This window comes from Lytechinus variegatus, chromosome 7 (genome assembly GCF_018143015.1).
Source record: "Lytechinus variegatus isolate NC3 chromosome 7, Lvar_3.0, whole genome shotgun sequence".
NCBI lineage: Eukaryota > Metazoa > Echinodermata > Echinoidea > Temnopleuroida > Toxopneustidae > Lytechinus > Lytechinus variegatus.
This window is the reverse complement of record NC_054746.1, coordinates 43,948,967-43,975,238: the sequence shown is the minus strand read 5'-3', so window position 1 is coordinate 43,975,238 and position 26,272 is coordinate 43,948,967. Positions and strand designations below refer to the sequence as shown.

Below are 26,272 nucleotides of genomic sequence, written 5' to 3'. Positions count from 1 at the left end.
AGGAAGAATGTGGTCTTTTTTCTGTTGTTATTTCTCAAAATACTGGTATGTTTTGTGTACAGAAAGGGGTATAATCCTTTGCAATAATCACTCTCACAGAAAATATTAACTAATCAAAAGAAAAGTCAAATATTTCACTGATTTACAATTGTTCGGTCACTCTCATATCTAAAGTTACCCCCCCCCCATCATTTCAAGGTATTGGAGAGAGAGGTTGGGCAGGACATGGCTGTCAGCAGAAAAAAAATGCAGGGTGGGGCAAAACAATTTTGGGATATGTGCGAGGGAGCGAATGCGACAGAGCAGAATTTTGTGGGGGGGGGATATATGCGAGAGAGCAAAATGACAGAAGGAAAATGCAGGGGCCAAGAGATTTGAGGAATATGTAAGAGGGAGCGAAGTGACCAAGCAGAAGAAATGTAGAGGACAACAAATTGTTGGGTATGTGAGGGAGCAAAGCAACCAATTAAAAAAGGAGGTTAGTCAAAACGTTCTTGAATATGAGTAAGGAAGCAACTTGTTCACTTCCGAGCAGTAGGACTCGTTTTAAAATAGCTTAGGAAATATGTGTTTCCTAAGCATGGTAAACACATATTGTAGGCCTATAGTACAATTTAGGTGCTCTAAGAGTTAAATTCTGAATGAGCTGCATTTGCTGGTAAATCATGCGCAGAGGATCTTTGTCTTTTATCCATTTCTACACTTTTCTTTAGATTTCAGTTTTAAGGCGGGAAGGATCCCACCCTCCTGTGGATGCTAATATTTTGACTGACCCTGGGTAAATAGAATAATTACAAAAACAAAAATGATGTTTTAATATGAGATTTTTTAATGCCCCTTGAAAGTCCACCATCTTTCTCACTCTCTCCATCTTTGTTTTTATTCATTTTAACTTTCCAATTCTTTCTCTCTTGATATCTATAAAGTTCAGGTTCACCCTTTTAACTTGCACTATTCCAAGCCCCCAACCAATTGGCATCCACAGGAATGGGGGAGTGGGGCTTCCCCCTAGAAAATAAAGTCAAACAAAAGAAAAATGTGGAAAATAGAAATGGATAAAGACAAATAATCCTCTACGCATGTCTTACCTACCAATACAGTTCATTCACAATTTAATACCTAAATTCTACTATGAGTTTACCATACTTAGAAAATGCATATTTCCTATGCCATTTTTAAACAAGTCCCTATCGCTGGGAGTGAACGTGTTGCTCACCAGCACGAATTCGAAAATATTTTGATTGACCTGGGGCCCGTTTCATAAAACATTTGCCGCAGCGGCAACTCCCATTTTCTGCGGCAAATCTCAAAACAGCGGCAAATGACAATTTCTGCGGCAATATTTGATGCAGCTATTTGAGCTGCGTCAAATATTTGCCGCAGATACTTTCAGGGGCAAATGACAATTTCTGCGACAATATTTGATCTATTTGAGTTGCGTCAAATATTGCAGCAGAAACGGCTTTTTCATCAAAATATCAACAATTTGGAGGGCCTAACAACCATATTGCTAAAGTTTTTGATGATATTGAATTGATAAATTGCTTTTTGTCATTCTAAATAGAAAATACAGGTATTTTCACTCATTGACAAATAAAAGTAGATATTTATTGAATCACTAAATTTATTGAATTGAATTTACTGAATTTATTAAAGTCAAATTTATTTCATTAAATAGATACATAGGAACATCCATTGTGTTCCTGCAAATTTACACTTTAAAAAAGTATTTCTTTATCCTGTAAAAGAATGAATAATTGTCTCAGTTTGTCAAAGATGTTGCGTCATTGGCTTTTGAGTTTCAATTAGATTCATTTCATTATTCATAAGTGTTTTTTTTGCTGCTGTTGGTTTTTTTCTGATGTGTTTGTTGAAACTCCAGCTGAAGCTGTGGTTGCTGTTAACGTTCCCGGAGTGCTTGTTGGACACCTTGATGTTGTTGAGGTTGCCAGTGTGGTTTTTGCATCTCCTGCAGAAATTGTTGATGCTGCTGTAGTTGTTGCTGTTGGTCAATGTAGTGTTACATCTCCTGTGTGTTTGCTGCTGTTTTTGCTCCTACTGTGCATGTGATTGAAGTACCTGAAATAGTAATTAATTTATAATGCATATGAGCAAGATACTAAACTTATTCCTAATTTCAATTTCATTGTTAACCCTTAATAGAGTGGGGGGGGGGGGGGGTGGAGGCACCTCTTGGTACTTTGCAAGATTTATCCAAATGGACAAGATCCTCAGGCACTCCCGGGATGACCTACCAGAATAGCCTCACAGTAAGGTGTATTAACAGGATTTTGTACTCATAACATTCAGTTGATTTTGCATGAACTCAATTCATCAAATGAATGTAAAGGGTCTACCAGTAAAAAAAATTCTGTGAGCTTTTTCGGGTAATCTTTCTGAGTCCTTTTACTCCTTTAATGAAATATTAATAATTAAATACATGATGAAGTGAGTTTGACAGTTATTTGACATGTTGCATCTTATGTGCTAGTGGTGGGGTCAATCATTATAGAAATGCAGAATATACATGTACATGTACCAATTTGGCAAGAGAAAGCAAGTCACATTATCGACCAATGATTGATATTGGTTTGTTACTTTTGCAGCTGAAAAAAAAATCATCAACACCTCAAACTAAGAGTTTAATTCTAAAATTTGGATTAGAAAATGAATCAGAATTATAAATAAGTTTAACTTACGTTTAAATCACATTTCTAGGCTCTTTATCTGGCTCTTCAAACCCTTCAGTTGTTGATTCTGGCATGACTTTCTGATACTATTTTGTGTCCTTCTGGAACTGTGGACAAAACCTCACCTGAAGGAATAAATTAAAATTTTCAAAAAATGTTTGGCACTATAATTTTTTTTCTCACATGAATACATTACATGTATATCAAAAGAAAAGAAAAGGAAACTTCATTTGACTATTAGGTTTTTGTCAGGGGGGGGGGGGGTAAAGGGGTCAAGATGGGTCAATATGATGAACAAAAATGCAATAGTAAATAATATATAAGGATCAATCTCTGGTTGAAAAACGTCACTTCATGCAATTATTCCTCATAATTCATCTTGCACACACATATACACATAGTGAGGATGGGTGAGAGAGAGCGAGCATCGTCATCGTACATGCAAAAAGTATTAAATCCATCACTGATGTATAGATGGGGGCCATGCCCCCCAGTCAGACTGCAGGTCCCAAGAGAGTGGCTTCTTTCATCCAAATGATATTCATGACTTGAGATGTTTTGTATATTTAATGAGCTTGACGCGGACCATAACACCTTTTCATTCGGTCATTGCTGCTCTAACTGTGCATCGAATTTCATGAATTTGGTACCATTGTAAAGAAGAAGAATCATTCTTTCATGTCATATGTTTGGATTTATTCAAAGATTTTGTAATATAGGTTCAAAGTTTGATCTAAAATATGCTATAAAATAAATATTTTCACCTGACAAAAGTTGCTATTTTCACACTTTATTTGTGTTTGAGCCCAAATGATTTTTATATCATGATAAAGCTGAATATGTATGCTTTGAAACGATATAGGTTTCAAAATAAGAATTGGTTTAATCGGGTCAAGATCACACTTTTCATTTGCCAAGTACATAAAGCAGTTTGAAAACAAGAATACTGCATTCTGATTGGTCAAATAGACCACCCAGTGGCAAATTCCAACGGTTCCAGTGCCATGGTTCGTAGGAAGGTCACACTTCCCATGTGGTAATCTCCTCAAATACCCTGTGCCTGTTGTTCTGTGAACCTTATCCAGCCAATCAGAACTCTGGATTTCATGCAAGTACAAAATTACAGAAATCTCGTATTGTACCTTAGTGGGAAAAGTGTGATCTTGACCCGATTAAAAGGTGCCGCATATCAAGAGTGGCATTGTGAGAAAGAAAAGAAGTTCAGCTTTATGGTGATATGGATATCATTGAGGCTCAAAATAAAAAGTTTGCACAATGTGCAAAAGAAAATGGAAGAAGAAAATTAAGTTTTGAGGCACACTTTCAGGCCAGAAATTTACTTATTTAACAAAATATTGTATACAAAATAAATGACCAATATGAAAGAGTAACTTTTACTCTATCTGATAGTGCAATAATATTTAATTTAACTTGAGGTTAAAAAGAAATGCCAGTAGTTGCAGTAAACACTGATTTCATGAGAAAGTCTGGCTTAATTGTCAGTATATCATCGAGGATCTAGATTTGGTAAAGTTACATAAACTGAACTTTGTGAAATCTTGAAATCTACGCTGAAAAATGTTCACACTGAAGATCACCAACACAGATAGGCACACGTGGGACAGTGTATTATTATTATTGCTGGAATATGAGCTTATTTTGCTTATTTCTCAGCAATTACACAATTTCTTCCAGAATCCTTTGGCACATATTTTTTATTCATACAAACAGACACTTGGGTGGTCATTATATTAGATTCTGTAAAAAGTCATTTTGAGATCGTTACCAATACTGGAATTTCTCTTTAAAACAGGTAAATTCTTAGACTCGAGAAAGAAAATCTCACGAATCACAAGATTTTGCAAGGATTCAGCCACGAGATGATTTGGATGTATCTGGACTTTTTGCTCATTAGCATAGGGACCTGCGGTCTGACTGCCCCCCCCCCCCCCAATGTTTAACGACCAAGAAAGAAAAGGAGAAAAAGAAAGAAAGCGAACGAGAAAGGGTGAAATAGAGTATTTACTGGATATTATTACGTCAAAATCTTTCCAAATTTTGATTTCTGTATTAAAAAGTTCTAAAATTTTGCACACTCCCTTCGCTCTCTTTGGAGAACTTTTGTTCCATTCGCCATATTTAGCCCTCTCAAAATATTTGGCTCATTACGCCACTGAATTCAATTGTAAGAATTTTATGTTTGCTTAATGTAGACTTAATCTAACCCTAATAAGACTGCCAGGGTATTTTGGAGGCAGGAAAGATGGGCGGAAGGGGAGTGGGGGCCCTCAAGATTGACCGTTAATTGCGCAATTGTGAAGAAATGCAAAATGCCTGCCACAGATGAAAAAATTGTATATTTGATCATTCTAAAATTATTTAGAATTATATATTTTACTAAATCATGCATGAAATTAGAATTTGGCTGGAAATCTATAAACACAGCCCTTGAAGTTTTTGTTCAGACACATAAAAATTAATTGATATCAAATACCTTTCATATGTATTTTTTTCCTTTCTTAAGTATTTCTTTGTTTTTTTTACTTTTTTTATATTGTTGACAAAATTTTCTGATCATAAGCACAATGAAATTAATTGATTTTAATCAGTAAAAATAAACATTAACCGGTATGATACAATTATGAATTCTGGCTAGAAACAGATTTTGCATTGGATTTGTCCATGAAATCACATTTTAGTGCAATTCTGACATGTGTACTTACACAATGCACAATGTTGCATAATTGCAGAACCGGGTACCCAGGTGTCACAAATTTTGTCTGAAAACTCATAAACTTTTTTTAAAAAAGGCTTTATAATGACGCGGCACAATCTTTCACGTTGTGGATTTATCGTGAAAATTTTTGGGCTCCCACCGCCTTTTTAGGGTTAAATCAGATAGCACATCATGATGGGTTTTACTGATATTCATTCTGCAACCCATATTTCAAAGACTATCCATCATATCTGACATTGATTTTTACCTGTGGCAGTATGTTAGTCTCTGCATTTCTACAACTGTGGCCAAATATTCTACTACTAGTTCATTAGATGGGCCCATGGCATTTTTCTTATTGTAGGAGACTGGCAAGCCCTGGCTTTGAAGTTCCTGGTATATCCTTCTCCAGCTGCAATATCTGGTCAGTTGAGGACTTGGGGGCTTTGTGTCAGGAGTGGTCTTGGTAATGGCGGTGGCAATGGTGATGGCAGTGACAGAAGCAGACTTGGTGGTGGTGACTGCAATTGCAGCATTGTTGATGGTGGTATATGCCTCATCACGACCAACATTAGCTCCTGCTGCCATGCTGCTGGTCTCCATCTATTATGTTTTAAATAGAATAAAACATTAAAACAATTGATTATTAACACATCAACTTCAGAACACTAGCATATTGATAATAAAACTTGTAGATTAGCAGTCAAAGCATAAAATGAACTTCCACAGAAGAGTACATGTACCTTCTAATAGAATTTCAGACCACCTTGAGGATGTTATGCTCAAAGCAAGGTTTTTATTTGACAACATTGGTCAGAGGGACATGGATTTAAATGTCAGAATACAACTGGTATCATTGGTTGATCAATCATACTGTACAATACCCCATTTAGATATATGTTGCTGTTATCTTCCACTTTACCCCTCTTAGATTTTTGGCATTGAGTAGTAGTCCCAGGGAAGGTGCTGAAGACTTTGGTACAGGTGTCTTTGCAGTATCTGGGAGGTTGCTTGCTGAATCTAAATGACTTTCTTTCGAGGGTTTCCCTGGTTTGTGTGCATTCTGTACGAGAAGAGTGAATAAAAAAAAAAAACATTAAAAAAAGAAGAAAAATTGAATAAACCGAGATGCAAGAATGAAAAAAATGACTTTAAATTTGTCAAATTAATATTCAATAGTACATTTAGAATAATATTTGTTTAGAAATGAATCCTTTTCAATGGACTTGCAGCAAAATAAACATGTTTAAATATTCATGATGATTTATTAACCCTATCTGGCCCCAAAGGAGGAAGGGGGGGGGGTCTTAAAGGGATGGTCCAGGCTGAAAATATTTATATCTTAATACATAGAGTAGAATCCACTGAGCAATATGCTGAAAATGTCATCAAAATCGGATAACAAATAATAAAGTTATTGAAGTTTAAAGTTTAGCAATATTTTGAGAAAATAGTCATATCATGAATATTCATTAGGTGGGATGATGTCACATCCCCACTTTCCGTTTGGTTCATAAAATCATAATTTTTTCATTATTTCATACATGTGTAAATGATGTGTCTCCATTATGATGAAATAAGTTTCAGCAATTAATATCTAATGTACTAAATCAGTTGTCAATCCAATTTTTCTAGTTCTTGGAGGATAAAATTTAATAAACATTATTTCATATAATAAAATTCAAAAGAACAATTTGAGATGTGACATCATCAGCCCACCTAATGAATATTCATGACGACCGTTTTCACAAACTATTGTTATAAACTATCAAATTCAATAACTTGATTATTTGTCATCTGATTTTGATGAAATTTTCGGCATTTTGCTCAGTGACTTCTACTCTATTTATTAAGCTACATGTATAAATATTTTCAGCCTGGACCATCACTTTAATAAGCCCCCCTCCACATGTTTTGCAATAATTCCACAGTTAGAAACATGTCCTCATATTTTTTTTGTTGGTCAAGTCTCGCAGAAGTTTAGGGACCAAGTTTGCGGCATCCGGATACGCAGTAATGCAACAATGTATGAGTTCATGTCGGACCTAGAATTGCTCAAAAACATTATTTTTCTTACAAATCTAATCCAATGGAAATTCTATTTTAAATCATAAATGACAAATGCATCATTATTCTTGCACTTATTGGTTGAAAATTATAAAATCTTTGCTTTGTCTCAAAATATTATATCTATATTTTGATATTAATAGATGCTCTAAGATCTTATCTTTGAAATGGCATTTAAAAAATAAATTCATGCTTGAGCGAACACGGGACGTTTTATACTTTTAGACTTTTGGCTAATCAGCAGACTTATAATATATTCATTATCTTTGCCATAATTTTCGAAAAATGCTGTCAAATTTCACTAATAAATTTATTCATTTACCTGAATTACATTGGTTTTAATTTGAACTTCTTTTACCTTTGAATTTTCCTTATGATAAGTAAGAAGAGACTTTCTTGTCAACCCAAGTGAGAAGATTTGCATTTTTAATTGGGAGAATTTGTAATCATTCAAATCCTTTTTATTATGTGAAACAAATTATGTTATGGTACCTTTGATAATAATTATGTGAAACAATTTATGTAATGGTACCTATAAAAGACATGAATCCTATTTTCAAGGGGTCATTGAATCCTTCACCAAGTTTAATTATGTGCTTGACAGGACAAACAAGAAAATATTCATGTCTTTCAATGGCAATGGTGTATTGAGTCAATTTTGAAGGAGCAAGATATGGCAGATCAGGTAAAATGCATTAAAAAGTTGTGAAGCGAGCAAGCAAAAATTTCCAGTTTTTACTAAAATATCAAATTTTGTGATTTTGACATAATATTCAGAATAATATCATATTTCACTTTCTATGTTTTCTGTTATTTTTCTTTCCACTTTTTTCCTTGGTCATAATTTTGTATTGGGAGGGGGGGAGCACCCCGAGCCCCCACCCCTCAGTATGCCACTGTTCAAAGGCATCATAACCTTTGCAGAACACAATGAAAGGATTCGAAAAAAAACACGCTCTACCATAATTTGGTTTAAAAAAATGTTCTTGCCTAAGGAAGGAATATTCAAAACTAAAAGAGAACATATTAAAAAGGAACAACACCACAACTATCCAAATAAATAAGTAGATTTGGAAATGAATTTTGACTGCATAATTCGAAAATTATGGCAAAGATAATGAAAAGGTTAAGAGGAATTCTGCTGATAGCAAGAAGTCCGACCATCATATTATGCCATTTTGGCACAAGCTTCCTTTTTTACCCCAGACAAAACAAAAATTTGTGTTTGCGTAAGCACGAACAAAACCAAATTATTTTAATAGCATTTGAAGGATAAGACTCCATAGCATGTATTGACACCAAAATATTGAGCTCATAATTTGAAACAAAAATTTTATAGACTTTTCAAATCTATCCCATTTTTTCATACGCACCGTAGAACTTGGGAACTTATTTAGAGATTTACTTAACTGTACAGCAGAGAATTCTCTATTTATGCATAAAATAATTTATCAAAAATGAATTTTAATAAATTATGAAAAATCAGCAATACACCCTTAGCTTTGCAATTTCAAAGAAGCTCATGCTAATTATGTAGGGCTAAACCAAATTTTTAATTTGTTTGATCATTTAGTAAGCGTTAACTTAAAATACACAGTCCCCTGGTACACAGTATAGGCCGAGGTCCATGGTGACCCTAACGAATAGGATAATTTTCATTTCTCTTTGGCTACTGAGAATGGAATATTCAAAACATTGTTCTGTCAAACCAAAGGTAGATAGATAATACAGAGATTATATTTCTTTAAAACACGTATGATATAGATCTACTGTACCTTCTGATGACGAGGCGGCAAATTAAATGTGGTTGGGACAGCATCCTGTCTTAGACGAATCGTTTGCCTAGTCCTGTCAAAGCAAGCATCTTCAAAATGATCAGAACAGAGTACAGAGCTCTTGGAGGAATTCGATGAAGCTTGCTTCATATTGACCATCCATACTGTGTTACAGTACCAGTTCAGTCCAACGGCTGAATGGGAATCTGCAGCAAATGTAAACACATGTCATGAAATCAATTATATATAATTAAGAAAACTCTAGGCCTACTCAGCAGGGCCCGTTTATCAACACCTGGACAAGTGAGTCATATTTATCTACCAACCACAGAGTTAGTTCCTATCTTTAGGATTTTTAACAAGAAATAATCCATTAATAACGTTATATTGAGACTATCGGTAGAAAGTACAAGAGATGTAGCCTTAATCACATAATAGCATAATTTTCAAAAAGTTAAATTATGATAAAACTTGCAATTATTGTGATAAATCAGGAAATACATCCAATCAAAAAAATAGCAGAGCCAAAACTAGAACTAAAGCTTCGGTCTCTGTTAAAGGGGAATCCAACCCAAATAAAAACTTGTTCTTAGGGGAATAAGAAAAATCAGTCAAGTTGATAGGTGAAAGTTTGAACACTATCTGACAAATAATAAGAAAGTTATTTTTAAAGTTGTGAATATTGGTAATCCCTAGATCCACGAGACTGCAAATTGGCCACATATGTGATGTCACAGTGATGTAAGGCAAGGACTACTCTTCCATGTACTCCAATACATAAAATGGCTAATATGTCATTTTTTCAAATGTTTTACTTCAAATTTTTATTTTTCTTTCACATGAGGACATAAAACAATATACTACCAGGGTTATATTTAGATTACTGCCCCAGGGGAAGGGCAGTTAGGAGAAAAACACAAATCCCTGATAATTAAGTACATGGCCTATGGGAAAGTTGTCCTTGCCTCTTGTCATAATTTACTTACCCAGTTGCCACTTTGAAATCTACATAATCATAGGGATTTCAATTTTAAAGCAGCCATAACTTTCTTATTGCTGGTCCGATTTCTTTCAAACTTTCACCATTCTGTTTTATCTAATTTTCTCCTTTCCAACACTATATTTTATGACCAAGGCTGGATTCCCCTTAAGTGTAAAGGCATCCGGCCGAGCGTTGTTGGAGCGGTCGTGGAGCGGAGAGAAAAAAAAATCATCACCGCTCGCTACCGTTTACCATTTTCAAGTTCGATTTTAGTTTTTTTGTTTTCGATTTTTTCCCCCATTTTGAGAGAAAAATTCTACCCTCTTTCCCTACCGCTCCAACAACGCTCGGCCGGTGTGACCATGCCTTTATGTTGGTTGTTCAGCTGAATTTCGTTGGCTTCACTCACCAAATACAGAAAGAGATATAAAAATACTCCTCGAGACAGAGGGCTGCCAGCTGTCTACTAAAGGCAAAACATGCATCAAACATAATTAAACCATGCAGACTTGGGGATTAAAATGCCGAGAAAAATGAAATCATCACTAATTCATTTTGAACATGACTAAAAAACAAGGCAAAAGCAATTTTTGTCTCGCCCACTTATGAAAATAACCAGAAATATTGTGATTTGCGAGGGCACGCAAGAATTATATCGAAACTTCATTGTGAAATTACTGGGATGGAATAACACTTGTCATACCAGCCTTGCACGTAAACTTTAATATTGACCTGAAAATGACCTTTGACCTTACCATGTGACATCCGACTGCAGCATAAGTCTGCAAGTTTGGTTGAAAAGTGACTTACGGTTGCGGAGTTAGGTGTCATAAGAGAGTCTTGCATGTAAACTTTAACCTGTAAATGACCTTTGACCTTTCCATGTGACCTCTGACTGCAGCATAACATGCAGGTCCCCCAAGTCCATCTACCATCCAAGTTTGGTTGAAAAGTGACTTACGGTTGCGGAGTTAGGTGTCATAAGAGAGTCTTGCATGTAAACTTTAACCTGTAAATGACCTTTGACCTTTCCATGTGACCTCCGACTGCAGCATAACATGCACGTCCCCCAAGTCTATCCAACATCCAAGTTTGGTTGAAAAGTAACTTACGGTTGCGGAGTTAGTTTACATAAGAGATTCTTGCATGTAAACTTTGACGTTGACCTGAAAATGACCTTTGAACTTATCATGTGACCTCCCACTTCAGCGTAACATGTGCAGGTCCCCCAAGTCCATCTACTGTCCATGTTAGGTTGAAAAGCGACTTACATTTGCGAAGTTAGGTGTCCTGCATGTAAACTTTAACGTTGACCTGAAAATGACCTTCGACCTTACCATGTGACCTCTGACTGTAGCATAACATGCAGGTCCCCCAAGTCCATCGACCATCCATGTTTGATTGAAAAGTGACTTATGGTTGCGGAGTTAGGTGTCATAAGAGAGTCTTGCATGTAAACTTTAACCTGTAAATGATATTTTACCTTACCATGTGACCTCTGACTGCAGCATAACATGCACGTCCCCCAAGTCTATCCAACATCCAAGTTTGGTTGAAAAGTGACTTACGGTTGCGGAGTTAGGTGTCATAAGAGTCTTGCATGTGAACTGTAACGTTGACCTGAAAATGACCTTTGACCTTACCATATGACCTCAGACTGCAGCATAACATGCAGGTCCCCCAAGTTTGGTTGAAAAGCGACTTACGGTTGTGGAGTTAGGTGTCATAAAAGTGTTGCATGTAAACTTTAACGTTGACCTGAAAATGACCTTTGACCTTAGCATGTGACCTCTGACTGCAGCTCAACATGCAGGTCACCCAGGTCCATCTACCATCCATGTTTGGTTTAAAAGCGACTTACGGTTGTGGAGTTATGTGTCATTACAGGTTTGTGACGGACGGACAGACGACATTTGGATCCCTTAGTCTCGCCTTCACCTCTGGTGGGCAGGACAAATATGTCATACGGACGTTGAGATATGCCGCGAGAGCTTTTCTCGAAAGGGTGGGTTGAGGAGGAAAGTCAAACAAAACACACCTTTTCGGGACAACCGGGGGAACTTTCCATGAAAGGCTGCATGTGTTTAATATTTTTTCTGAACCAATCGTTTCTATGAAAATTAGTCTTGAAATAACAATATAACAGTAATATAGACACTAGACAGAGGTGCATAGATGGGGGGAGGCTTGGGATGCTCTCCCCCCCCCCAAAAAAAAAGGGAAAGAAAAATGAAATATAACATTTTCTGAATATTTTTATGTCAAGCTACAAAATGTGATTTTTTTTTAATGAAAAGCTTGCTCGCTCACAACTTCTATTGAATTTTGCCTGATATGACACATCTGACTCCCTCAAAATCTTGGGCTCATTTTGTCTCTGATTATTAGGAGAAAAAGAGAGCTTGCAGTTTTTGTGATTCTGAATAAAATTTCATATTAATGAAGTAATTCTGGACACAAAATAATTACACAAAGCCATATGGAATTATGAGAAATAGTAAACAAATATATCAGGCTTTGAGAAAGTATAGTTGAATTATTTATCCGAGGTTGGTCTGACAATTACTTCCTGAGGGGCGAAGCCCCGAGGGAAATATAGTAGTTTTGCCAGTCCAACCGAGGATTAATAATTCCCACTATGCTTTCGAATGAAACGCCTGATATATTTGTTTTTTATCCAACTTTTTATAATTTATAACCAAAATCTATGTGATGAGCTTGCAAAGTCCGGTTACTTGAGTTGAATTACCTACTTTTCTCTGAGCCATCGTGCTCAGCAGAACGCAGATCAGTGCCTGTGCCGACACATCGCTGGACTTGCCCGGGAGAGAGAGCGCGCTGGCCGGTGTGCCTGAGAGTTTAGCTAGATCCAGTTTTGTGAAATAATGATGTCAGACCTCGATATACTAGTATCCAAAAATATATCGAGGTATGACGTCAGAGTTGAAATATATTCGGTCACATGATGCTACTTGAACCAATAGTACTATACATGATTTACTCTATGTAGGATATAATGTATTCTATTCTATAGGCGTAAGTATTTGCATAGAAGTGTGATGAAACAAATCAGTGGCGAAGTGAGCCAAAGTTTTGAAGGGGCTAGATATGAATAATTGGGCAGATCTTTTTTTTGTGAGCGAGCAAAAAAAATAAAAATATTTAACTTTATAAATATCCAATGAAAGCATAATATTCAGAAAAAATATATTTCACCATTTTCTTTTCTACTTTCTTGGTCATAATTTATTTTTGTAGGAGAGGAGAGGGGGCAAGCGCCCGAAGACCCCCTCGCCTCATCTGTGCACTGAAGAAATTACTTTGAAACTGACTTTCCTTTGCAAGCTGCTGGATAATCTTTATATAATAGTTACCATGCAAGGACGGCTGCACTGCCGAGACTATTGAAAATAAATACATGAAAATGCGCAAAATTTGTGTTTTCCCTTCTTTCCTTCCGTTTTGTTTCACCTGCATAGGAGAGTAAAATTATAGGCGCTGTTTTTCTGACGGTGGCGGCATCAACACCAAATCTTAACAAAAGGTTGTGTTTTTTAAATGAAAACTTAGAAACCTAGTTCATGAAATTTGGGCATAAGGTTAATCAAGTATTGCTAAACGTCCTGCCTGAGTTTCAGGTCACTCAGTTGTTGTGTGTCCGTACAGGTTGTGTGTCCACACGATCAATGTTAGAAAGTCATTTGAAAAAAGTTAGAAGCGAAGTTTCATCAAATTTTAGTACAAAATGTTGGGAAATATAAAGAACAAAATAGAAGATGATTACAAGTATTGAATTCATATTTTTAGTGTAATCCAAAGACAAAAAGGAAGGCTTCAAAAAGATTGTTTACATTCATAATTCCGAAGCTTCGTTATTCCGAAGGTTTGGATATTCCGGAGGTTCGTTAATCTGAAAGCGAAATAAGGTTCGTTGTTCCGAAGGTCCGACAATCCAAAAATTGAAATGACGTTCGTTGTTCCAAAGGTTCGTTAATCCGAAAAGGAATAATGAGAGTCATAATTCCGAAGGTTCGTTAGTCCGAAAAAAAATGAGGTTCGTTGTTCATTTAGTTTTTTCGGATTAACGAACCTCATTTCGTTTTCGGATTAACGAACCTCATTTCGTTTTCGGACTAACGAACCTTCGGAATTATCACTCATTATTCCTTTTCGGATTAACGAACCTTCGGAATTACGCCACAAATGTTCGGATTAACGAACCCTTTTTCGATTTAACGAACATTGTGGTTCAGGCAATAATGAATTCACGTGTTTTGGAATTACGAACCTTCTGAATTACGAAGTGTAACCAAAAGATAACATGTCCGGACACTGGACCCCCTCCTATATTAGTTTTGTTTTTAAAGATCGTGATGTTCCATGAGTTTTATATTTCCCCATAAAATCCCACCTTTGTCACTCGGAATATCAGATCGACTTAACGGACACGATGTTCAGCCAGATGGAGCGTATAGTAGTGGTGGTGAAGTGGAGCCGGCACAAACATCGCTCGAAGTAACTAAACTTGTACTAGTAATGAGTGGGGCTAGGACCTAGGCCAAACATACTTAGGCTACCACAACAGGCGATAGGCTTTCTTACCCCTCCAAAGATAACTTCTTAAATTGGAGATAAAATTTTATCTTCTAGGGTGACCTTTTCTTGGACTTGCCCTATACCCTGTACCATGAACCGTTTTGGCAGTGGATATCTAAGTCAGTGGGTCGCGCATGGGATCTCATTCTCACTTCTGGTGTCCATACCACATGATTTTTCTGTGCGCGGTGGCGCATCTTTGGGCCCGAGCCGAGATAGGCCTCGACTCTAACATTAGAGTCTACGGACAAGCCCAACTCATAGTCAAGGGTTCATTACATGCAGAAACAGATCTAGAGGGGGGGTTGCAACCCCCCCCCAAAAAAAAAAAAAATCTGCCCAGGACCATTTTTTTAAATCTTATCTTTTTTAAAAAACTTGTAATTTTATTTTATTCTATTTCTATGTATTCATTTAATTTATTATTATTATTTATTTGGGGGAGGGTTGGGCGAACAAATGTCACATAGTCCTTTTTGCCCCCCCATCAGCTTTTTTGAGGACACGGGCCACCGCGGAAGTGACAATCTAGGCCAGGGTTGCCGATTCTCATCCCCAAACAAAAATCCCATTAAAAAAAAAAAATGGGGGATCGCAACTTAATTTTACAAATTTTCATGGGGGTTAATTTGGCAACGACCTCTATATCAAAAATAGTGGTGTTTTAGATGCAAGGAAACGCCATTTTCACACAGATTTTCAAAAATTTTCCCTACGTGGGAGGGGGGACACCCCCCCAAACACCCTCGCTTGCTCCGCTCGCTTGGACTCGGTCGCTACGCTCCCTCACATACCACCCCAACCCCCCCTTTATAAAAGCTGGATCCGCCCCTGACATGCCACAGCGCACAGAAAAACCAAGCCATTATTTAGAAGTGGTGTGCTTAATGCCTTATGGACGTGGACATCACTTGCAGAAGTGGGATCGCAGCAAGCCAGCATGCGCGACCCACTAACTCATTAACCATGTTAACTGTCAATTCGAAATCCACTGCCAAACATGGTTCAATGGTTTAATTTACCAGTATTAATACTAACCTCGCAATGCGTGTGGGTGCCCAAGCTAAAGCTGTTTTTAATAATCTAAAAATAAAATCACGTCAATCACTGACTCAGACAGTCAATAATTATTTAAAATTTGTCATCCAATGAAGTTTCCAATTTCAACATGCATTTTGCTCTGAGTCAGTCTGAGTATGAATTTTACACCATTTATCAAAATCTAGGCCTAAATATCAGCCTGTATAATTCATTACCATTTTAGGTACGAGGTACGATAATACGCCAGTGGCGGACTGTACCAGCCTGGAAGAAGAGGTGTGCACAAAAGACCAATCCCCCCTGGCCTGGCATGGGCATGGTCGACTACAGTAGGACCCTACACAAACTTGAATACACGGGACTATAAATTGCACAGCTTCTTGCAAATGCAAGTTTGGCAACGACTAACGAATTCCCATTTTGTTTTCAACGTAATTTTGAAGTCGAAAACATAGCTAAACTTACGAATGCAATGTCCGTCCACATTCTACCAATTAGAGAAGTTGTTTGCAGCTCTCGTTGACATGAATAACGTGAAATCTAAGCTAAACAAGAAAGGTTCACCAACATGCCGACCTGTGAGTGTGACCGTCCCGCGCCCGGAATCGATCGAGCGAAGATATCGGCTTGAGCAAGGTGCAGCCAATCAGCGACGATCTCATATTCCCTGCCAGAAAGAGGAGACAGAATTATTTTACATGGACGGAATTTTTTGTGATGTGACACAAAATCATTTTGTCGACGGAATTTTTTGTGATGTGACACAAAATCATTTCGTTGACGGAATAAATATTTGCATCGCAACGAAATGAATTTCGGGGACGCAATTTTATTTCGTCTCGAGAAATTGATTATAAGTGTGACACAAAATAAATTTTGTATACGAAATCAAACTGCATCATGACGAAATGAATTTCGTTGGAGTGAAACACATATTTTCCTACAGAATTTTCCTTTGGACAATTGGGGTGCTATTTCGTTAGATCAAAATTCATTTCGTGTGTACGAAATAAATTTTGTGGACGAAATTTCATTTCGTCTCGACGAAAATTTATTTTGTGTGACAAGAATAATTTCGTATACGAAATAAAACTGCGTCATGACGAAATCATTTTCATACGAACAAAAAAACTTTTGTGTACGGAATGACGTGAATTGGACGGAATTTACCATCGGACATTTGGTGCGCCATTTTGTATGGCACGCCAAATGAAGTTTGTGGACGCAATTACATTTTGTCTAAACGAAATTTATTTTGTGCATTTCGTCGAGACGAAAATGATTTTGTGTGACACAAAATAAATTTCGTGTACGAAATTAGAAAAGCGTCATGACAAAAAGATTTTCGTCTGAATAAAAACACATTTTGTGTACGGAATTGCTTGAATTGCCCAGAATATACTGGCGTACACTTGGCACGCCATAGTTATCGGTTTTTTTTTTCATGTGCCTACAATCCGAACTACATGGAGAAGTTACGGCCTGATACAAATGTTCGAGGTTCAATCCCGGCTGGTCATTACTTTCGGATGGTGACTTTAAAGGTCAAGTTCACCTCAGAAAAATGTTGATTTGAATCAATAGAGAAAAATCAGACAAGCACAATACTGAAAATTTCATCAAAATGGGATGTAAAATAAGAAACTTATGACATTTCAAAGTTTCGCTTATTTTTAACAAAATAGTTACATGAACGAGCAAATGAAATGGTCGATGATGTCACTCACTCACTATTTCTTTTGGTTTTTTTTATAGTTTGAATTATACAATATTTCAATTTATTTGATGATTAGGACATCCTTGCCTGAAGCACAAAATGTTAAAATAATGGAATTCCACGTGTTCAGGGAGCAATGAAACTTCATTTCACATGACAATGACGAGAAAATCAAAATATTTCATATAATAAAATACAAAAGAAATAGTGAGTGAGTGATGTCATCAGTTCCCTCATTTGCAAACCGACCGAGATGTGCATATAATACTTTTGTGAAATGAAGCGAAACGTTAAAATGTCATAACTTTTTTATTTTACATCCGATTTTGATGAAATTTTCAGTGTTATGCTTGTTGATTTTGTCTCTTTTTATTCAAATCAAGTTATTGTTGAGATGGACTTGTCCTAAGAATCCTATTTGACTGATATGCACGTCTGTTTAAACTCAATTACACACGTCCCCCCCCCCAAAAAAAAATATATATATATATAAATGAATATTATTAATAATGATAAAAGAAATAAATAAATGAAATAAGCAAACAAACAATCTTTTGCATGATTATTGTACTTAATAGTACTATTCAAATAAAGGGGTGTCTGCGAGAGAGTGAGCAACCGAAAAAGAAATTAAGCTTTTCCAAAACTGAAATTCATAGCATTTTGAAAATACAAAAGGGAATATATGATATTGCAGTAAGTGAGTATGCAAGGGAGAAGCACTTCGTTTGATATTATTGCCTTTCACCCGATTCTTAAGTTTGTCAAGTACTTTGCTCTATAAATCCAGAGTTAAAGGCCGAGTCCACCCCATATGTTGATACGATTCAACAGAGAAAATCAAACAAGCATAACGCTGAAAATGTCATCAAAATTGGATATGAAATAAGAAAGTTATGGCATTTCTGAATTTTGATTAATTTCACAAAATAGTTATATGTACATCCCAGTCGGTATGCAAAGGAGGGAACTGATGACATCACTCACTATTTCTTTTTTTATTTTATTATATGAAAAATGAAATAATCTGATTTTCTCCTCATTGTCATGTGAACAAAATTTTATTTCTCCCTGAACTTGTGGAATTACCATTGTTTAATATTTTATGGTTCAGTTAAGTTGGTCCTTATTGTCAAATCTGTAAAACTTGAAATATTTTTATTCAAACAATAAAAACAAAAGAAATAGTGAGTTGGGGACATCATCTACTCTCTCAATTGCATGTCACTGAAATTGTGCATATACTTTGTGAAAAATAGGCGAAAATGGTCATAACTTTATTATTTTACATCCGTTTTTATCAAATTTTGAGCATTATGCTTGTCTGATTTATCTCTATTGATTCAAATCAACATTTTTCTGTGGTGGACTTGACCTTTATGTACTACTCTGGTCTAATGTGATTCGCGCCCTCTACGAGACATCATCTTTCTTCATCTGCCTAAAAAGGATTGTTGTCAATGCCATGCAGAGCCGATTGCAGATAATTTTTTTTTATTCACCCCCCTTCTCGGGCACGAAATAAGAGGGCAAGACCAAAGCAAAAAAGAGGAAGATCAGAACAGAATGGAAGAAAGAAATCGTTTCAGTATGTTGTTCTTTAAAAAGGAAAACCGTTCATTTTCTCAAAATATTATGAAATGATTATTTTGCATTTACTTCTTTCCAAATGCTTTCCCGCAGCCTTATCTGCACCAATCTTTGCCCTCTGCTTTTCTTCAGCGATGTTAATGCACTATTTCTCGGAACCCAGTATAAAGATTCAGAAGAAAGTACTTCCACTATACGGTCGTCCACACTAGCAAAAATATGTGATTTAATTAGAAGTTGAAAATTAAACCAACAAAATTAACTCGGCTGAATAGTTCTTCAATATCTGGTGTAAAATGCGAAAGTTATGACATTCCGCGTAATTTCACAAAAATCTATATGCTCATCCAGATCAGTATACAAATGTGGAAGCCGATGACATCACACACTCACCGTTTTTTCTTTTGTATTTTAAATATCTTACTCTTTTCTTTATTATACCTTAAAACAGATTTGACTCCTTGAATAAGTGGGATTGCCATCATTAAAACCAATCATGATGCTAATTCCTTGATTGTCAAATCTGCGAAAGAAATAGTGAGTGAGTGTCATTACCGATGTCGCTATGTTAGAGGAATTATAAGAGAAATCATTTTCATTTATTTAGTTGTTCATAACTCCAGAGAAAATGATAAATTACCCAGTTTTACGAAAGAAATAAAAAGTAAAGAATTGTTATGGCCTAAAGTTATATATAGAAAAGGAGGTTCTAGATATCTCAATTAAGTCTTGTTACACTCACTCAACTCAATAGTGTGTGACAATAGTTTGTTTTGATTGCATATTTAATGTAGAAGTAAAATCCTTAGTAATGTTGAAATTAATGTACAATAGGGATCGGTTATCTCAGTAGACAATTACAGTGTCAGAGAATATCATAATTAATATAGTCATTGTCACAATAACGAGCTCCACAAAGGAATGGGTACACCCCTCTCTGCGTTTATTAAAAGGTCTAAAGCTGCGAAAATAATACCAAGGCTGGTACAGATAGGAGAATATATTAGTAGACTTGTTAACTGCAAAAAAAGGGGGTGAACGCTGCATACATTTTGACATATTTGCCCTCTTTCTAAGCAAATTAAGACACTAATACTGTCATGAAGCATATCGATGTTTTCGCTAATATATTCTCTTTCATGTAGAATGTTTACATTTTGTATTAATTGCTGTTATTTATAAAACAATTCAAGATTCTTGAAAAAAAACTCTGTTTTAAATTACAATTTGCATAATTTATGTAAACTAGGTAATAATAAACAAGGATATCCCAATTATTTTATGACAATTTTCTTCCCTGTCTTACCCTAAGTCTTTATTTCCAATTTTAGGGCAGTTCTGGTGAAAAATATATTCTGAATTACTTTTTTATACTATATCGACATGATATGCAAATTTATGCAAATTACTTGCTTATTTGCATAGATACAGCGTGTCTCTTTGGATGAATCTTTTTCTTTTGACTCAAGGAACATTTGTGCCAAGTGGGACATTTGTACTAAAAAATGCAGCGTTTAACCTCTTAACAAGTCTACTATATCAAAATCTGTAAGAAAGGGCTTTATCAGCTTGGCAATTAAGTAAAAATTTCATCATTTTATCAGCAGACGAGAAAATACAATGGACGGTAATTCAATCATATAGACTTAGTTTAAAAATCTGACTTGAAATCCATTCATTTTAATAAGGCCACACCCTGAATTGCATTTCGTCTACGCAATTCAGTTGTAACAAGTTGTAAGAAATTTTAGGTTCGTTTTCATAATTAATGAAAAGAAACTGAATTGATTGAATGTTGACCACGCCCACCATGGCGCCTCCATTTGGTTTGTACACAAACGTCGTAGTAAATACGAAGTAAACAATGAGAAAACGTGCAGCGTGGCCATGCGCCATCCGCAAGGACTGTAATATCAGAGATAGATTGCTTCATAGCTTTTCGTAGTATTGCCACAAAAATCTCAGTTCTCCCGGAGTTCTCTCCGATTATTATTTTTAGGCCTATACAGTTTGCAAAATAAACTCTTGATAAGTTGATCTACAGTATAGGCCTATGATCCAGAACACTAATCTGGTTCAGTACAGTAGTGTTCCGGCTCATAGGCCTATTCATTTTGCCCTAAGGTCCACCCTTTGGGTCCACCCATCGCTTGAATGCCAACAGTGGCCCAATACTCCCTCTTTGTTTATTAATTATTCTGTACTTTGATAAAATTAATGGAAATTTTGCCTGATTTATATTTTTACATGTATTTCTATGACTAGGGGCCCGCTCTCGTTGATCGATAGTTACCAACGCTGAGTATAGGGCAAAAAAATTTCATTTTATTGATCATTGTAGATATATATCTTTGTTATTGTTTTTTAATTGACGGAAAATAAATACAATACGGTACAATATAATTATAGACAGCCTGGTAGCCAGGGGACCGTGTTGGATCGTCCCCCCCCCCCCATTAAAGAGGAAGGTAAAAAGGGAGAAAATTAAAAGCGAAGGGGGAGCTAGGGGAAGTCTCTTAATCTTTTCTTTCTCAGCAGAATAAAAACCTATAGAGGAAACATATTTATCTTGTTAAATTCATACATTAATTTTGCTTCCTCTCTTCGCGCGAGAAAATGATCATTTCATTTCTCCTATAGTTTCCCACACCCTTCCTCTGGGCCTATAGCCTCTTAGTGCTGTATTTCTTGTCAAAAAGTATGATTCGAGGGCAGTTCAGTTTCAGGGCAGTTCAGGGGCGAGTCGAGCATGGCGTATTTGGGGGCGGGGAACTTGATAAAAAGGTGTGAGCGAAGTGAGCGAGCATAGTTTTCAACATTTTTTTTTCAAAGATTAATATTTGTGATAGATTTTGATTTAATATTCAGAAAATATCATCTTATTTCACCCTTCTCTCTATATCATTTTGCTTCCTTTTTTCCAAGTTCATTTTTACCCGTGGTCGTCACAACTAAACTAAATGAAAAGTATAATATATGATGCCATATTTTGAATATCATATCAAATGCCGAATACAAAATTGAGATTTATTTTGAAAAGGTGAAAACATTTCCTACTCGTTTCGTTCACTATATTTGCCACGTCACAGTCACAAGTCAGCTAAGCTGTGGCATGGCCTGCCCTGAATTGTTTTGATTCTACATTGACTACTGCATTAAATCATGTTAATGGTGGCACTTTGTTCATCATAAACTTGTCTATGTTTGCCATGTATATTTTGACCATTTAATTCAAGTAACCTCCTCTTATTCCCCCCCCCCCCCTCACACCACCACCGGACCGTGCACCACTAGCTATTCATTATTATAATGTAGTACTTCTTTCCAAATCCAGGCACGAGATATCTATCATACTCAGTGTATGTGTGTTGAGCGAATCCGATTGATCCATCTCTCTCTCGATGACTCTTTATACCGTATACCAGCGATGTTATGAATGAAGAACTAGTACCGGTATTAACGTGGTGACAGTCCTGAAAGTGACTTTGAACACACCACTTTGGTCATTTGCGAGTAACTCTCAGCAGATATTTCGTTTTAAATACCTGAGTAAGTATAAATTTTAGTGCTCTTATACTTTGTTCATTTCTGTTGCCTGTTATTGACCAAATTAATGAATTAGATCTAGTTCTAGTGTGGTTGCAAGATTATTCCAGAATGAACATGTCATGGGCATGCCAGGGGCTGCCGGCTGGCAGTGGCAGGCCTCGACAGACCGGGGCAGCGCGGCGAGCCGGGCTGTGCCTGCCTGGTCGGTTCGCGGTGGAACTAGCCAGGAAGGAGGCTTCTACTCTAGAGAGTAAAACTCATTTACTAAGATATGCTTACCCTCCACAGAGCCACGAATTGCGTCCAATTCATGTGCCTATACTGCAAAAAAAGAACAGATTTTTTTTTTTGCCCTAGACTGCTAATTCTAGGTCTAACTTCAAGCTTCAGTTCAAGTACTGTCATGACTTTACTTTACTGCTTTTTTAGTCTGCCCACCTAACAATTTGAGACAAGATTTAACAATAATTTCTTCTTATTTCACAAAATCTTTTGGTTAATAATGTTCGTTATATTATTAAGAGTAAGTGTACATAATTTCTCATTAATAAATTGAAGAAAATATAGGATTTTCTTGAAAAAACCTCGGGCAGTCATTTTCAGAATCAGATTGAAAAAAAAAATTGTAGGCCTACCCCATGTCTGTGCACTCATTTACTTTGCACACGATTCAGGGATTTTGATGACAAAGGCTGTGTTTTGAGGCCGTCACATAAAATGCCCTGAATTCATTATTTTTCCACATTTTTGAGTCAGATTTTCTGATGAATACTTGTCCATGTATTGCATGTGTAAAGTTCGTGCTCGTTGCGTATCTTTTACTAGAATCGCGCAGATACGCGGGTGCACAGACTTGGGAGACTGCGCAGACATGGGGGAACTGACCATACTAGTAAAAGAAGAAATCAAGATGGTGGCGTAAACACAGTGGCAAGTTTTCCCTGTCTTTTTATAATATTTTTCTCTTTTTTTTTGATGAATTCTTGTTTAAAAACGAAATCAATATTGTAGAAATGTGAGAAATGAAGTTGTATACCATTTACATGATTTAGGGCTAGATCTTTTAGAATAAATAGGGAAAGTAGAAATCTTGGGGTCGAAAGTTTTCTTTTTTTTTGCGGTACACGCACTTGAATCGGACGCAAGCCCTGGCTGCTCCATGGAGAGTGAGTATACGTTCGTAAATGATTTTTACTGTCTAGGAGCCTCCTGGCTAGGTGGGACAGACACACCGGGTGATTTCAAGTCTGGTGTTGGCCTTGGTGTTCTGTTTTGGATCTGGATTTATACGATGCAGGCCCTCCATCTAGGCCTTGAATACATGATGTGCATAAATGTATAAGGGTTTAAGTGATTTGTTCGAATTATTCTTTACAATTGTTACTTTGTGAACTGTATTGTATGAATTTAATTTGAGAAAAAACAATAAAACATCTTTATTTAATAAATAAAGGGGGCCTTAAAGGTGTTTTTGTGTGTGTGTTTGTTTGTTTTATGGGATGGTCCAGGCTGAAAATATAAATAATTAGAGTAAAATTCACAAAGCAAAATGCTGAAAATTTCATCAAAATTGGATATTAACAGAGCAATTGAATCTTAAAGTTACCATAATCAATATTTTGTGAAAACAATGTACATGTATGGACATCATCATGAATATTCATTAGGTGGGCTGATGATGTCACATCTCCACTTTCCTTTTTCTTATGTTATTACATGAAATAATAAAATGTTTCATTTTTTGATACATGTGTAGAGGATGTGTCTCCATTATAATGAAATAAGTTACCGCAATAAATAACTAATGACTTCATCAGTTGTCAATCCCATTGTTTTGGTTCTTAGTAGAAATTTTTTGAATAAACTTAATTTCATATAATAAAATACAAAGAACAAGTGGGTATATGACATCATCAGCCCACCTAATGAATATTCATAGAGATATGCCTAGAACTGTTTCACCGGAATAATGCAAATCTTGAAAATTCAATAACTTTGTTATTTATTATCCGATTTTGATCAAATTTCAGCATTTTGCTCTGTGAATTTTACTCTATTGAGATAGAAATATTTCCAGTCTGGACTATCCCTTTAAGGGGGTAATATTGTGGCTGTGTTCAGAGAGGTACTTGCTAAGGTTCATACAGGCTCTGCCATGTAGTAAATTGTGATCCTTTTATTTTTGGAAAATGAGTATGGACTCTGTGGAGACTGCACACCTAGTAGATTACAAGCATTTCATCAAAATTTCTTGTTGACTTTTTCCTAATAGCTTACATGTATGTGTGACAATATCCCCAGATATTTACATGTATTGGGTTAAAATTTTAAACATGAATTTGCCAACCCCCTCTTGTTATTTTTTTCCATAAATTAATTTCTTATGGCTTAAAAGTCATATAGCGTGATCTATTAATTAGCATGATTTTGTTTTTTTTCACACAAGCCTGTTTGAAAATACTCATAACTTTAATTATGTTCCTTTTTCTTTTTGCTTCTATCAACCTTTCACCTTCAGATCTGAATTCAGCACGGTAATTCTGTAAGCACAACTTTGTATTGTCACACTTTGACTTTTATGTACAGGTAGATAGAATACAACAGAAAATAATCTTCCAGAGCTAAGGAAGAGGGGAACAGTCTTCAAAGAACTAAATGAAATAAATTTCAAAAAAATGTAGAAGATACATGTAGATTGACATTTCTGGCATAAAGGTGTGAAATTTTAGCAAGTTTTGGGGAAGATTCTTTTTACTGTCAAATGGTTGTCAGAATAGGAAACCATTTATGGTTTAAACACTTGTTTGAATGGCATTTAAACATTTTGACTCGGACCTTTGTCAGGGTAAACTTTCTACATGTAAGGGGTGCAACAGGGGTGGTGAAGGGAAATATATGCACATTATTGCAAAATTCTGATGCAATTTTGTTATTAGTAGATCAATTTTAGTTGTAACAAATCAGTTCCTTGTCAAAGGAAAGAGATCAACAATCAGTTCCAAACTTGACAAATAATTGATTTACGGACCCCATAATTGATTTTCAATTGATTGCATGTTTCTGTACATGCCCCATTTGACTTAGCATTTGAAAATGACATTGCTTTTAAAACTTAGGTCCAGTCCACTCCAGAAAAATGTTGATTTGAATAAAAAATCAATCAATAGAGAAAAAGCAAATGAGCATATTTCATCGAAATTGGATGAAAAATAAAGTTATGACATTTTAAAGTTTCGTTTATTTTTCACAAAATAGTTATATGCACAAGTCAGGGACATGCAAATGAGAGAGTCGATGATGTCCCCCACTCACTATTTCTTTTGTTTTTTATTGTTTGAATTGCACAATATTTCAATTTTTACAGATTTGACAATAAGGACTAACTTGATTGAACTATAAAATGTTAAAACTATGATAATTCCACATTTAAGGAAGAAATAAAACTTTGTTTTACAGGGCAATGAGGAGAAATTTTGAATATTTCATATAATGAATAAAGAATGGTGAATGGATGACGTCATCAGTTTCCTCATTTGCATACCGCCCAGG

General features: G+C 35.9%; 2 protein-coding genes across 4 annotated transcripts in view; one reads left to right on the top strand and one right to left on the bottom strand.

Moving 5' to 3' along the window:
- Window positions 1–1,973: 1,973 nt before the first annotated feature.
- LOC121419401 lies at window positions 1,974–16,485 on the bottom strand. Of its 2 annotated transcripts, none has more exons than XM_041613855.1 (6): window positions 16,333–16,485; window positions 9,249–9,454; window positions 6,329–6,469; window positions 5,675–6,009; window positions 2,700–2,815; window positions 1,974–2,079 (listed from the first exon to the last, which is right to left on the bottom strand). In XM_041613855.1, exons 2-5 carry the CDS (start codon window positions 9,405–9,407, stop codon window positions 2,812–2,814), a joined length of 639 nt encoding a protein of 212 aa, XP_041469789.1. In that variant the 5' UTR covers window positions 9,408–9,454; window positions 16,333–16,485; the 3' UTR covers window positions 1,974–2,079; window positions 2,700–2,811. The 2 variants fall into 2 exon arrangements, with proteins under 2 accessions (XP_041469789.1, XP_041469790.1); XM_041613856.1 differs by lacking the exon at window positions 16,333–16,485 and adding an exon at window positions 12,984–13,369.
- A 6,150-nt stretch (window positions 16,486–22,635) lies between these two features.
- The window catches only part of LOC121419398 (pyruvate carboxylase, mitochondrial-like), a 52,340-nt gene continuing 48,703 nt past the window's right edge, over window positions 22,636–26,272 (top strand). For both annotated transcript variants that reach the window (XM_041613853.1, XM_041613852.1), the window contains exon 1: window positions 22,636–22,723. The gene's annotated coding sequence lies outside the window, so the exon portion shown is untranslated. The remainder of the gene's footprint in view (window positions 22,724–26,272) is intronic.